The sequence below is a fragment of the Cetorhinus maximus genome, chromosome 13 (assembly GCF_964194155.1).
Source record: "Cetorhinus maximus chromosome 13, sCetMax3.hap1.1, whole genome shotgun sequence".
NCBI lineage: Eukaryota > Metazoa > Chordata > Chondrichthyes > Lamniformes > Cetorhinidae > Cetorhinus > Cetorhinus maximus.
Genome location: NC_135891.1, coordinates 111043835 through 111059196, shown reverse-complemented (window position 1 = coordinate 111059196; position 15362 = coordinate 111043835). Strand labels below are relative to the sequence as shown.

The window sequence follows — 15362 nt, the reverse complement described above, 5'->3', positions numbered from 1 at the left end:
GACTATTTAATCCAATTTTATAAATTTGAGTGAAATATTTTTGCACTAGTGTTTTTTTAAAAAAAAAGATTTGCAGTAATAAAGCACTTTCATGACCATGTCCCAAAACGCTTTACAGCTAATTTCAGTACTTCTGAAGTGTAGACACAAGCAATTTGGGAGACATGGCAGCCAATTTGCACACAGCAAGCTCCCACAAATAGCAATGTGATAATGACCTAACAATCTGTTATGCGATGTTGATTGAGGGATAAATTTTGGCCAGGGAATGTACAGCGGGATCTTTTATGTCTACCTGAAAGATTAACTGCTTCTAAAAATTGCTGTACATTAATGGTGTCAAATTATGTCATTGCTTCAGATTCATTGTGCAGCTAAGGGTGCATTCACACCAGAACTATATTATCAGTGCAAAGGGTTTTCTTCATATCAACTATTATATGTACAAATTAGCAATCTTATTGTCTAAATGAAGCCTGAACCAGAGTCAGGACCCACCCTGAGATGAGTGTAGCTTCCCTAGAGGTGATCGTCTCCCTCCACTTTGCTTCAGAATCCATTCAGTCCGGTGCACCTATTTTGTATCTTTTCCACAGGATCTGACCAAAGTTTTGTCCCGGGACCCCCCTCCTAAATTCTTTAGTCCTGTAAAAAGCTGACGGTGTAAAACTGCATTTTCCTATGATTGTTTGAGAATGCAACAAAATAAACAATTTTTGGGCCAAGTTGAGTAACTACCAGCCAAGGTGGTGAGCACCCGGGAGCCAATTCAATAACTCATATGAAAAATTAAATGTGTATAAATGAATACAAACCTGGTATTAGCTTTAATGAAGTATTTCTTCATGTTAAGGAATACGGAGAATTAATCCAATCCAAAAACAGTGGTTGACTTGGAAGGTTTTTGGTTTAGGTAAATTAAGTGAGACTCTTGGAGAATTACATGGGGGAGGAAGTGGTTATAAACAAAAAATTAACATTGAATTCCAAATCAAACCTGGTGTAACAGCTCCATGAAAAGGAAGATTTCATTTCATCGCCGTAGCCATTGCTGGCCATCACGTTTGTACAGCAAGCTGTACTTTTAAGTTGCCAGTAAAGTTTGGGTTTATCCACTTTAGTAAGCATGAATCTCTTCGTTCAACAGGTAAGAAGTGTAAAATCCAGGATCAAAAAGGCCAGCATATTGTTTGTCGATGAAAATATAATAGATGCAGAAAAGTATAAAAAAGGGTAAGTGCGATTCCTTTCAAAAAATTGTCATTAAATAACCACATTGTTGTACGCTTCAATAGCAATTTTTTTTATATTTAAACAGTATACCATACCTTTTTTCTCTGCCTTGTATTGTGGAATTGAACATTAAATTCTTAATCCAATTTTGTACAGATGGATGTAGCATTAATCTTTGACTGCATTTTCATATGACTTTGCAGCTGCCCAATGTCCAGCTTATGTTTCTTTATTGCCAACCTCACCTCTGATTTCTTCCACAACCCTTTCCCCTTTTCAGGACATTCCGACTTTGGCTATGGTTTTGTCAAATTGACATGGGGCATCCTCCAGTACCTATCTCAAGTAGAACTTGTGTGCACGTTATCATGTTAGGTGTGCACCTAACCCTGTCATCCCCTGATGGTGCCATTGCACAGAAGCTATTATTACTTTCCTTTTGCTTACGTATATATGGAGTTTGATTCAGATACATGTTGGCATATACCATTCCAAGATATTTGAATAGCATTAATAATGCCCCAGTTTAACTCTTCTGATTATTTCCCATGTCTAAGAGATCTTGTATGAATTATCATGAATGATTGCATTGGCTTTTGAAAAACTTGGCGCTTAAGTCTGACAATTCACAAACATTTTAACATATTCCTTTTAATCTAACATACTGACCAGCATTAGTGTTTGAATACAATGAACTATACCAATTAATGTTTTTGAATGCTACAGCTTTACTGTGTCTGTGAGGACCTTGAAACCATTTGATTGTGAAAACCGGCATCAGTTAACAGTAAGTTGACAAATCTCTCTTTATTTAAAGTTCAGGGTGATGAATAAAGCAAGCAATTTAAACTGCTATTTAGAGCTGTCCTGACAACGGATAAATTAATGGCCATATGATCTCTGGTTTGATGACTGATCTATTCTGTAATAGCTGGTATTATTCAGGTGGCAGTTACAATATAGTTCATCCTTCTTCTGTTGGGGAGAGGTGGGGAGAAGCAACCAGTGATCTTGCTTTTGATTACTGTATGGTAACTACACTAGAAAGTGCAGGTGTTTTGGCATGAGTAGGCAGAATTGTGTTCAGCTGTGTGATCGCTAGAGTTGGATGGGCTGTTAAAGCTTGCTTAAGTTCACGTGGAAATGGCCTGTGCTCATGAAGTTATATCCCAGCAAGATTTAGCAGCTCCAGGAGATTCTGGAGGAACAAGGAATATTGTGGTACGGATACAACTTGCAACCATGAAATGAAAAATAATGGTGCAGCAATCATGTGTTTTTGTTGTATTGTGACTTGGGATACCATTGGTATTGACAAATTGAGACGAGCTGAAATGTTGAGATATTACGATTTGCATTGGTCAATGAATCTGTGACATGTGACCTTAAATCATTAGGGGAAAGTTGAAATCTTTTTCCACGCAAACGGACATTAGACTAAAGAACAGTCTGTTACAGTATTTAATAGAAAATTAAATGAACCCTTGAGAACATATACTAACGAGCTCATACTGTTACCTTAACATTAGTACAATTACACATCGCTCTCTCAAGGCTTTTTCCTGACTGGTTGATGCTCTGTAATCACAAAGCTGAAAAAAGAAATATTTTTATTAAGAGCTACCATCTCAGGCCAATCCATATCCAACAACCTGCTCTGAAAACTCTGCTCACACTTTTGACAACTATGACAAATTCCCAGCAGATGAGGCGATCTGCAGCATTCTAAAGCAATTAACCTTCTAAATAAAACAACCCACGGCATTCTTTTTTTTAAAAAAAAAAGTCAATTCACCCTATCTCCAAATGTTAAAGGATCCTTAAAAAAAAAAAATTCTGGGACCCAGATCTGCATCATTGCCAAAAACTAATCAGTTCTCCTTGGTCTATACCCTATCTGTGCACCAAGTATCGTTGAAATCTGCCAGTTTTTGAGATATATTGTTTACAGACAACAGACTAAATCAGGGGTGAAAACATTACTTTCACTCACCTTCAGTGGTGGAGGTAAAAAGAGTAAGGAAATGGGAATAATGTAGATAACTCTAATGTAGCAAGGATTCAATTGCCTCTTTTTGTGTCACGATTCTATGATCGCATTTGAAGTTATAAAACCTGGGAGTGCTAACAACTGTAACATTTGACAGCAAAAATTTCATAACGTAGGTTATTAATGTGCCATTGCAATCTATTAAACAACCATCTCAATTAGAAGCGACTTTTCAAACATTCATCTTAATTTTTGAAAAATATTTGTAATTGCTGAATGTCTTATTACAGGCTGCAGCACGGCATATTTATAAGACATCAATTGATTGGTGCGTGGCTCTGATTGATGACTATCGAATCAGGAGAGGTAAGTTTGAAAAAGACTTTGTAATGGTTCGATTGAGTTGAATGTTTTTATAAAGCGCGCATAAGGCTTTACGACGAACCTTTTTCGCTGTCACTTTATTCTGTTTACTTGCTCCCCCTCTTCCAAACCCTGCCAAAAAATCCTGTCCTTATTTATCGCAGTTTTCTAGAATATGGAGCGTGCTTGCAGTCTCTATTTGGTTATGCAAATGGTTATCCTTAACCGCTGTTATTTGCACTTGGACATTGTTCTGGGTGGGGAGGAGGAAAACCTACCCTGTATCCACAGCAGCATCTGGTCCCCTTCAGGACCAACAGAAAGCAAATCACTGTAAACGTTTTTAAGTTCTGCGGTAAATTACTCATTGAAATGACTCAATTAATATCTAAATAAAATTTGTCCATTTAACCACCTATATTGAATTATCTTGGCAGGTTGCGGATCCTTTACTGGTTCCTTTGTCGAGTATTGTACAGCTGAGCTTAGTAAGTAGAGTGGATTTTAGATTTTTTTTTTTCCTTCTATTATTTTTCAGTCCACTGTTTTAATTGATGCAAATTTAGGAACTCATTGTGTTGCTGAATGAGCATGGTTGAACTGAAGTTCCAAACATCAAGATTTTTTGTTTTGCTGCTATTATAGAATTGATGCCTAGAAAAAGGCTGCGGTTTGTTTTTTGGTGGACCTTTGCTTAGAGTATGAAAGGGAATGCAGAATTACCTTTCTTTAGATGTAAAGTCACCATTTCTGAGCCATGCAGAGCAAGAAAGTCTCAGCTATAATGCAAAGTCTGTACTGAGGTAGCTGATGTCAGCCTGGTAATTAATCAGCTCCTGCAATTTGCTGGAGCATTGCTGAGAAGAGAAATCATCATCATTATTAATAACTTGCATTTATACAGTGCATTTCGTAGTAAACTTCTTAAGGCGCTTCACAGAATGGTAATGGAACAAAAGTTAACATTAGGCTAAAGGTGGTCAAAAACTTGGTCACAACAAAGAAGGCTTTAAGGAGACTCTTAAAGGAAAGGGGGCAGAGTTATGAAGGGAATTCCAGTTGGCTAAAGACGTGGCTGCCAATGGTGGGATGAAGGAATGGACAAAAGGCCAGAATTGGGTGTGTACACAGATTTCAGAGGGCTGTAGGGTTCCAGGAGTTCATGGAGGGATTTGAAAACTGGGAGAAATTTAAAATCGAGTTGGAGAACAAGAGCCAGTGTAGATTGGCAAGCTCATGAGTGAATGGAACTTGGTGTGTGTTAGGATACGGGCAGTGGAGTTTTGAATGGGCGTAAGGGTATGGAGGTGGGGGGGTGGGTAGTGGAAGATGCGAGTCCAACCAGGAAAGCATTGAGTAATTGACTCCTTAGTAAAGAGTTGAGTCTGGTTATGCATTATTTGCTTTTGATAAAATGAAGTCCTAGCCAAACCTGTTGTCTAAGAGGTTGTGTTTCATCATTAAAGTGAAATATCTAAGCAACAGTCTGAACAAGCATTTTTAATATTCATTTTGATGGTAATAGGTACGTCAGTTTGTTAGAAAAATAAAGTACTACTATTTGCTGTACTATATTTTGGAACTTTTCCTTTCCAAAAGTGGTGGTGGTGATGGAAGTTCCAAACCCTTTGCAGGATTGATGGGATGTTTTATTTGACTAGGTTTTTTCACTTTTTTTTTATAACAAAATTGAAGTTAGTGTAATTCTGTTTGATGCTCCATGTTAATAAATTTATCCTTTGTAGTCATTTAGATTTTCAGAAATATTCCTTCATAACTTTTTGTTCAACTACCAGTAACACTTTGTTAATTCAAAGTTATAGTAGATGCTTCATAGACATGAGTGGAAGGCTGCAGCTCGTGAGTTATAAGGGACTTGTAAGTTTGTTTGATCAGTAGAGTTCAGTTATTCATAACACTTGAAGCAGACCCATAATGATGTCATTATGCTTTGCATGTGGGCTCAAATTGGGGTCTCTGTACAGCCAAGTAGTATTTTATAGAGAGCATTAGCAGTAAGAAATAAAGTGTGGTGAGCAAAGCTGAAAGATCAGAATGGTGAGTCTATCACAAAACTGGAAAAAGAAGCTTAAAATGATAGCCCTAAATCACACAACCCTGCCTTTGGTTATAGCAATGCCTTTGTGTTCATAATTATCCAAATTCAGTTTTCTTTGTTTATCTGCAGGCATCCCAGTGCGAAAATCATTTGGGCAAGATCCCTCACTAATGACTTTCCCATACACTTCAATTGCAAATCAAGTAGAAGAAGGGCATACTGATTCCGAATGTGAGTCCACACCAACCAGACAACAGCCTACCAAAAAACTGCTCCCTGATAGGAAGAAAGCTGCTAGGGATCGAGCAAATGAAAAACTTGTGCAATTCATTATCAAGACAAGGGGTGCAGAGAAGCACCTTCAGGCTGTAATTAAGGGGCAGAAGCACTCCAGGTGGCTTGAAGAGTTCCAAACCCGCATGCGCAACTCAAATGTCATTGACACATACCTTGAAGATGACCGGCAGGTGGACCAAGTGGTTAACTATTTAAAAACTGTCTGTGAAATGAGTGTGGGCACAAAGCTCTTGGAAGACTATGAGAGGTCTAGGTTTATCTTGGATGTCCTCTTGCCAGAGGTGAGTGCTGATGGAATATGTAAGTGGTTAGTCTTCCATCTTCATGTGTGTTTCACAAGCTACAATGTGTGAATGAATGTAAAGTAAAATTACATTTCCTGTGCCTAGTAAAATACCAAACCATACCAAAAGATTAGGAAATGGAAAGATGTTTTCTAGTCTCAGCTGAGTTAGCTAAACGTAGTTGGAGCTCAAGGGCTTTGGGTTAAATTGAAGGCAGTTGCATAAGCTTGGCTTGAAATTCTTTGAGTTTAGAAGGTTGTGGGAGAATCTAATTGAGATAATTAAAATGATGAAAAGATTCAATAGGATAGATACAGGGAAACTATTTCCTCTGTTGGAGGAATCCAAAACTAGAAGGCATAATCTTAAAATTGGAGTTAGGGCATTCTGTGGCCAAATCAAAACACGCTTTTATACACTTCATCATGCAAATCTGGAATACTCCCTCAAAGGCTGTGGATGCCTGAGTCAATTGAAACCTTCAAAACTGAAATCAACAAATTCTTATTGGGTGAGGGCATCCAGGGATATGGAACAAAGACAACTATGTGAAGTTGAGGTACAGATAAGCATGATCTAGTCAAATGGTGAAACAGACTTAGTAAACTGAATAGCCTACTTTTCTTCCTATGCTGCTTAGTTAGGACTCTTTTTTTAATGCTTGCATTTATCCAGAGAAAGATGCACTTATTAAATGGGTGTTTTGACTAAAAACCTGTTTTTTGAAAAATTCGAGGGGCCATAGCTTCTGATGGAGATGCAATTGCCACTCTGCTCAAAAATACTTACCTGAAAATCCAGGAGATTCTATCTTGCATGACTGTCAGACTCGGGCTAGACGAGATCTTGTAGTGCAGTTTGCTCTCAGGGCTTGCTGTCAAGGGCAGCTCAGTTGCAGATAAGTAAGCCACGCTCCCTTTTTACATCACTAGCTGGACCGGGGTGGGGTGGGTAGGGTAGAGTAGAGTAGAGTGGGGGTAAGGGGATTCTGGTCTGGCCGGAGGGAGAGAGTCGGGTCTGGCTGGGGAGGGGGCGGGGGTGGAGTGGGCGGGAAATAATCGAGGCGACGGAGGGTGATGGGATGGCAGGGAGGAAGGTTGGCTTTCGGGCCTTGTTGGGGATGGGGGTGGTCAGCAGTCGGGCCTGGGGTGGGAGAAGGTCGGCAATGGGGCCTTGGGGGAGGAAATTCTTGTGGGTCAAGGGATCCCTTGGGGTTGTGTGGGGGGAGGGGAGTCCCATGGGGGTAGGTGTGGGTCTGTACAGTAGTTACCCAGAAGCCAGAAGTTGGTTGCAATTCTTCTAACTTTTTCTGTATTTTCTGTACAATCGGAACCATCCAAAGTTTGCGATTTAAGTTGCATTTTCGGATTGTTCCGAGTGCAGGAAGCCCATCAGAAGTTTGCACTTCCCAGGCAATTGCCTACAAACCTTAACTAGGAACTTTGGGCGGGGGGGGGGGCGGGATTTCCCAGCACATCTTTGGGGTACTGCCGAGATACACTGGCTCAGAGCTAGGAAGTTACGGCCCAACATCTTGTAAAAGTCTGTCTTTCGCAAAAAGTCAATAGGCTAAGGTTTTTAACTCTAATGTGGATTAATAAGAGTGCTTGGTATTTTGAGTGGTCCATCATTCCCATCAAGGGGTAAAGCTTTAAACCCTGTAACACACCGCAGTGCTGGTTTGATTGGCAGCAGTTATGACAGCGTAGTGTCAGTAGAAATATCCTTAAACTAGGAAAGAAAAAATGAACATGAATTTTTATAGCATCTTTCATTACTTCAGTACACCCCAATTATAGAGAGCAAAAATAAAATGAGATTGTTGTTGTCCCTCGCTTTTGTTTCCAAATAGATTACAAATAATCTGAAATTAGTATCAGTATAGAGCATGATACAGTTTGAAGCTTGATCACCTCTATTTCTTTGCAGCTGTTTTCCCCAGTATCTCAAGGCATTAATTGCTTTCAGACTTTTGCCTTTAATGTTAGCTTCTTTACTGGGATGGCATTGTGGTGTTAATTGTTAAGACACCACAACCACGTGATTGTGCATATGTACAGCAAGTGTCAGCAGGATGTTTGACCTTGGCAGCGCTAGTCAACCTTATCCACACACACTTTTCCTTCACCAGGAGCAAGAACCCTGACTGATTTAATTCACCTCTTCCTTCACCCCTGCAATAGCACAAATACAGAAGCAAAATGCTGCAGATGCTGGAAATCTGAAATAAAAACAAAATGCTGGAAATTTTCAGGTCTGGCAGCATCTGTGGAGAGACAAACAGAGTTAATGTTTCAGGTCAATGTCAGGCCAGTTCTAATGTAAGTTCATTGACCTGTCTCCACAGATGCTGTCAGACCTGCTGTGTATTTCCAGCATTTCTTGTTCGTTCTTCAGATTTTCAGCATCTGCACCCACCAAAACTGACTTTCACAGCCATATCTCCTTCCTTAGCAACAGTCTCCAGCTCCAACTTTTTCCATATGGATTCCAATTGAAATTCCACCCTTCATGTTTTGGATCCATCCATGATTACAGGTATCTCTGAGACATTTGTGTTCCTCGAACCACTGTTCTCACCATACCTTGCGATCCACGCTCAGTGCCATGCGGCACCACATGCATGCCCTTGACCTCTCTCTTTACCAGCACCATCTCACATTATCTCCACTGCCCTGCTGCACACTTTCATTTCGTCCTTTTACTCATCCAAAGCTGCCTTCTCTCTCTTTCAGGTATTAAGGATTGCAAGCTCCAGGAACTGAATGGCTGATAGTGCCCCTCCAGATCGATCTTCCCCCGACCCCATCAATTCTTTTTAATCTCATAAGAAAACAGTTCTGATGAAAAGTCATCGACCTGAAACATTAACTCTATTTCTGCCTCCACAGGTGCTGTCTGACCTGCTGAGTGTTTCCGCCATTTTCTGTTTTTGTTATAGCATACATACAGAGGCCCACTGTAATGCCTGTAGCGCCGTCTCCCAAGCTTCCCTAAGTCAATAGAAACTAGGGGGCAGGAGTAGGCCATTCAGCCCTTCGAGCCTGCTCCGCCATTCATTATGATCATGCCTGATCATCCAACTCAATAGTCTGCTCCCGCTTTCTCCCCATATCCTTTGATCCCTTTCGCCCCAAGAGCTATATCTAACTCCTCCTTGAAAACATACAAAGTTTTGGTCTCAACTACTTTCTGTGGTAACGAATTCCACAGGCCACCACTCTCTGGGTGAAGAAATTTCTCCTCATCTCAGTCCTAAATGGTCTACCCCATATCCTCAGACTGTGACCCCTGGTTCTGGACTCCCCCACCATCAGGAACATCCTTCCTGCATCTACCCTGTCTAGTCCTGTTAGAATTTTATAGGTTTCTATGAGATCCCCCCTCATTCTCCTGAACTCCAGCGAATATAATCCTAATCGACTCAATCTCTCATATGTCAGTCCCGCCATTCCAGGAATCAGTCGGGTAAACTTTCACTGCACTCCCTCTGTAGCAAGTACATCCTTCCTCAGATAAGGAGACCAAAACTGCGCACAATATTCCAGGTGTGCTCAATTGCAGCAAGACACCCCTGTTCCTGTACTCGAATCCTCTGACTATGAAGGCCATTTACCTTCTTTACCGCCTGCTGCACCTGCATTCTTACCTTCAGCGACTGGTGTACAAGGACACCCAGGTCTCGGACATTCCCCTCTCTCAATTTATAGCCATTCGGATAATAATCTGCCTTCCTGTTTTTGCTACCAAAATGGATAACCTAACATTTATCCACATTATACTGCATCTGCCATGCATTTGCCCACTCACTCAGCTTGTCCAATTCACACTGAAGCATCTCTGCATCCTCCTCACAGCTCACCCTCCCACCCAGCTTTGTCATCAGCAAATTTGGAGATATTACATTTAATTCCCTCATCTAAATCATTAATATATATTGTGAATAACTGGGGTCCCAGCACCGATCCCTGCAGTACCCCACTAGTCACTGCCTGCCATTCGGAAAAAGACCCATTTATTCCTACTCTTTGTTTCCTGCCTGCCAACCAGTTTTCTATCCAGCTCAATATACTACCCCCAATCCCATGCGCTTTAATTTTACACACCAATCTCTTATGTGGGACTTTGTCGAAAGCCTTCTGAAAATCCAAATAAACCACATCCACTGGCTCCCTCTCATCAACTCTACTAGTTACATCCTCGAAAAATTCCAGTAGATTTGTCAAGCATGATTTCCCTTTCGTAAATCCATGATGACTCTGTCCGATTCTGCCACTGTTTTCCATGTGCTCAGCTATTAAATCTTTTATAATGGACTCTAGAATTTTCCCCACTACCGACGTCAGGCTGACTGGTCTATAATTCTCTGTTTTCTCTCTGCCTCCCTTTTTAAATAGTGGGGTTACATTAGCTACCCTCCAATCTGTAGGAACTGTTCCAGAGTCTATGGAATCTTGGAAGATGACCACCAATGCATCCACTATTTCTTGGGCCACTTCACTAAGTACTCTGGGATGTAGATTATCAGGCCCCAGGGATTTATCAGCCTTCAATCCCATCAATTTCCCCAACACTATTTCCCTACTAATACTGATTTCTTTCAGTTCCTCCCTCTCACTAAACCCTGTGTTCCCCAACATTTCTGGTATGTTATTTGTGTCCTCCTTTGTGAAGACAACCAAAGTATGTATTTAGTTGGTCAGCCATTTCTTTGTTCCTCATTATAAATTCCCCTGTTACTGACTGTAAGGGACCTACATTTGTCTTCACCAATCTTTTTCTCTTCACATACCTATAGAAACTTTTGCAGTCAGTTTTTATGTTCCCTGCAAGCTTACCTTCGTACTCTATTTTCTCCTCCTTAATCAATCCCTTGGTCCTCCTTTGCTGAATTCTAAACTGCTCCCAATCCTCAGGTCTGTTGTTTTTTTCTGGCCAATTTGTATGCCTCTTCCTTGCATCTAATACTATCTCTAATTTCCCTTGGAAGTGAACACATCAAACCTTTGTGTGGCTTAGATACTCAGTGAAATATGCCACTACTTCTCTTGCACCAAAATCTTGATGTTTTTGGTCTTATACTTGGTTACATTTTTGCACTGTACTTCATACAACTAAAGAAACTTTCATTTCTCTTCACTGTAGGCCATTATTTGTGCAATTGCCGAGGTTGAACAAATGAGCATCAAGAAAGCAGAAGAAAAGTACATGAAAGGCCCACTTCACAGTGAAAGGTGGGGATTGTGTGTGTTATCCAAGCACGTGTTGAATTGTTAGACATGAATTATTGCAAAAAGTCTTAAAAGCTGTCCAAATTAGATGACCATTTAAATAAGTCAGCTGGATATAGCTAATAATTTATAAAATGGTATAATGGCATCAAGCACTGGAAAGGCTCTGTCAAAAAGTAAGTAATGGTGCTTCTGAAATTAATTTTGAACTATAGATTTCTCTGGGCATGACCTTTGGTACCTTAGTTCAATGTGTTCTAAAAATTCAGAATTTTACATTTGTTAAAAATCATTCAATAACTTGTACAGAAAACTAGAACAGCATGATGGGTTAATGGAATTTTATTGTCTCTAACATCCGTGTTCATACAAGAGAAACAACATAATGAGCTATATAATAGTTCCTTTATTGCAGTAAAATAGATATGCATGTCCCATTTTTCTGTCTCCATTTCCTCCCTTGATAGCCTCTTTGCTGGCTACATTAGTTCATCCAGTTGTCACACTTCATGAACACCTGAGTAATGAGCGCTGGCAGGATGCTCTGATGACAATCGAGGTCCTCACAGCAAAAACTGACTCAGCTCTTGCTGACATCCATGCATGTGCACATCCCACCTGATTTCACTGGTGTGCAGCCTTTCCAGTATTGCAGGTCCTATTGTAAGATCAGCTAACCCATAAACGGAAAAGGGGACATTCCTGACCTGCACGGTTGTTACTGGATGTTCATAATCCAGTATTGGTTCTAATATTTGAGCAAACTATATCTAGTTGCCAAGAGACTGTGGTTCCTTCAGTACCAGATATGGACCATATCTTAAATATTATAATCTTTCATGTGCAATATTTCAGCGCATCTTTAGGAGTAACAGTATTAGCCAGTGCTAAAATAAAATGTCATAGTACTCTTTATGTTGACAGATGAACTTTAGAGAGTACAGGCTAATAAAAATTTCTAATTTAACATTTAGCGTACATTTAGTAAATTTAGTGTGGTGATCACCATAGCAGTTGTGATATTCTCTCGTGTTAGCTGTAGGAAACGTAGACATTCAGAACTCTTTCTATAGGCTGCTTAAAAATTGCATTGAGCAGGCACTGTAATGTAGACACAGCAACTGGTCTGGTCCTGCAGCCTTAACTTTAAGCTGTGACCAACTTTAGGTGAAAGGGGGAAATTATTATACCCAAATATTAGAACTACTAAAAAAGGCATCCAGCAGTTGAATTATAGGACTTGCTCTTCTAAACCAGAGTTGAGCTGTATAATTTGGGGGTGAGGTACTGGTGCTTAAAGGTCTGGCATTGGTAATGGGTGATGGTAGCAATGCGAGGTGTTTCAATCTAACAAACTGAGTTGTACAACTGTTCCATTTACTCGGTCCATTTTTTTTTTGTTTTCTACAACATGTTGATACCAAAACACTAAGACTGGTGGTAATATTTACTTGCCGAATGCATTTCAAGCTTCCCCAGGTGGACAATGTCAAATGAAAGTAACATTATGGGCTTGAAAATGTTTTGCAGGGAAGTCGAACATTTTAACAAGGAGATTGAGAAAGAGATGAAGCTGAAACAGCAGCTCTTGAAAAAGGAGGAATCCACAAACTAAAGCTTTCATTCTTGAAATGAAGAACATATGTATATATAATTGAATGAAATCCATATTTTTGTGCAACAAAGTAATATCATTTTTGATAGCAAGAATTTAACTGTTTCTTATATGAAATGTTGAAACCAAGGGTGTACAGGTAACTTAGGATATTTACATACTTTTAACTCCCATCTGGGGAAACTTATTAACTGCTTAAGACTCAAGTACTTAAGGCTTGAGCTTAGGTTTTTTTTTACTTCAGAGTGACCAGCCATACCGTTTCACAAAGACTTAGCATTTTGGCAAGCAAAGTTAAAATTGATATCCTATTTATTGTGTCCTAATCTCAAATGCAGAATATTTGTGCTATTTTCTTGAATGGTAACTTGCTTTGTGATATGACATCAATATTTCCCCCAAATGCGGGGAATAATGGCTTTTGGCTTCACTGATGTTACCACCGGATTGCACGGTATAATGCAAGAGAATGTGACATCAATGAAAATCACATATGTTTGGAGGCATTTGCCCATTTTTGTTGCTCTAGGCCCAGACTGGTAATTTAACTTTCATATGTCCTTGTTAATAGAACCGATATATTTGGGGTATCATAAAATGTAATTAAAAATGAAGCATTGTTGCATTCGAGTAACTTTTCAACAAAAAAAAATCCCCCATTCTTTCTGGCATAAAATGTTGACTACTGACCAGTGGGAAGTTTGGCACGGCTTCAGCTTAAGACTGCAAATTAGACTGAGCTGGTAAATTTAGTATACATTTAGTAAATTTAGTGTGGTGATCCTAACAGAGGTTGTGATATTCTCTCGTGTTAGCTGCAGGAAATGTAAACATTCAGAACCCTTTCTATAGGCTGCTTAAAAATTCCATTGAGCAGGCACTGTAATGTAGATGCTTGGGTTTAGCCATGCCACAGCAGCTGGTCTGGTCCTGCAGCCTTAATTTTAAGCTGTGACCAACTTTTTTTTTTTAAATACTTCTAAAGAAATTCTGGAGCTATTGTTTTCTGAAAGCCAAGCAAGCTTTCTGATTTTACAGTTCATAGCTATGCCCAGATCAGTCAAGGGATAATGTGTTTCAAAGAAAATCACGAGCTTGCGTTTTGAATTGACCATAATCTGCATTTGGTTTGATGTAAATGTGGATTTTATAAGGAAATGTCATTGAATGAAATTGATGGGCAGTATTTTACCTGCTTGTGAAATTAATTACTCTGTTTCACACTTGCCTAATATTGTGAAGTAGTTACATTCATTTAGTGAGTATATGCATGAATTTTTCGTGGAATGTATAAATTCAGAATGTTGACAAACCCTTAATCCTTCTGCCCCACACTATATATTAAAAGTGAATTCCACTCTATGCAAGACCTGTGTAAACTCTTTACTGCTTTTAAAAAATATATTTTTCTTGACTAAGCGGAAGATTTTTGCATAACAGTTTGCATTTATTTAGCACTATAATGTAAGTACCATTGGGCATTTTCTATCAGTGGTCATGTGGGGAAGGAGAGAAATAAAATAGCTAGATAAATGATTAACTGAGCAGTATAAAGGATGAGATTGATAGCTGACCGTAAGCTTGTTCAGACAGATACTTTTAAGATGATTTTTAAAGGCATATAAATAGTAAAAGGGTGGTAAAAGGAGTAGAGCCTATTAGGGACCAAAACGGGGATTTACACATGGAGGTGGGGGGCATAGTTGAGGTACTAAAATACTTTGCATCTGTCTTTACCAAGGAAGAAGATGCTACCCAGGCCATGGTAAAAGATGAGGTAATTCAGACACTAAATGAGTTTAAAATTGAAATGGAGGTGGTATTGGATAGTTTTTAAATTATTCATTCATGGATGTGGGTATCTCCGGCTAGGCCAGCATTTATTGCCCATTGTTATTTCCCATGAGAAGGTGGTGGTGAACTGCCACCTTGGACCGCTGCAGTCCATGTGGTGTAGATACACCCACAGTGCTGTTAGGGAGGGTGTTCCAGGATTTTTTTTTGTTTCTGTTTTTTTTTTAATTAATTACTTTTATTGAATAGGGCTGTGAGCTCTGACATAATAGAAATCTGTGCATATTATTCCAATCATTTTTTTCTGCAATTACTTAGGTGTTCTGGTGACTTCTGAGTGTGACACATGAAAGACAAATCACAAATCTTCCAGCCAGCTTTTGTTGCTTTGAAGAAACCATTTCAGTCAGTTTGTTTCTTCTTTATGTCAAGTTGCCAGATGGCTTCGGTCTTTCAGAGGTTCTGTACCACGGGGCTTACAGAAAACTGTAGAGGC

General features: G+C 39.5%; 1 protein-coding gene across 9 annotated transcripts in view; it reads left to right on the top strand.

Moving 5' to 3' along the window:
• Positions 1-14434, top strand: part of LOC144688950 (uncharacterized) — a 67653-nt gene extending 53219 nt beyond the window's left edge. For all 9 annotated transcript variants that reach the window (XM_078556013.1, XM_078556020.1, XM_078556016.1 and 6 more), the window contains 7 exons: positions 1148-1233; positions 1960-2020; positions 3514-3589; positions 4024-4074; positions 5775-6223; positions 11372-11460; positions 12988-14434. In XM_078556013.1, the coding sequence (XP_078412139.1) occupies positions 1148-1233; positions 1960-2020; positions 3514-3589; positions 4024-4074; positions 5775-6223; positions 11372-11460; positions 12988-13072 (897 nt within the window). In that variant the 3' untranslated portion in view covers positions 13073-14434. The remainder of the gene's footprint in view (positions 1-1147; positions 1234-1959; positions 2021-3513; positions 3590-4023; positions 4075-5774; positions 6224-11371; positions 11461-12987) is intronic.
• The last annotated feature ends 928 nt before the right edge of the window (positions 14435-15362 follow it).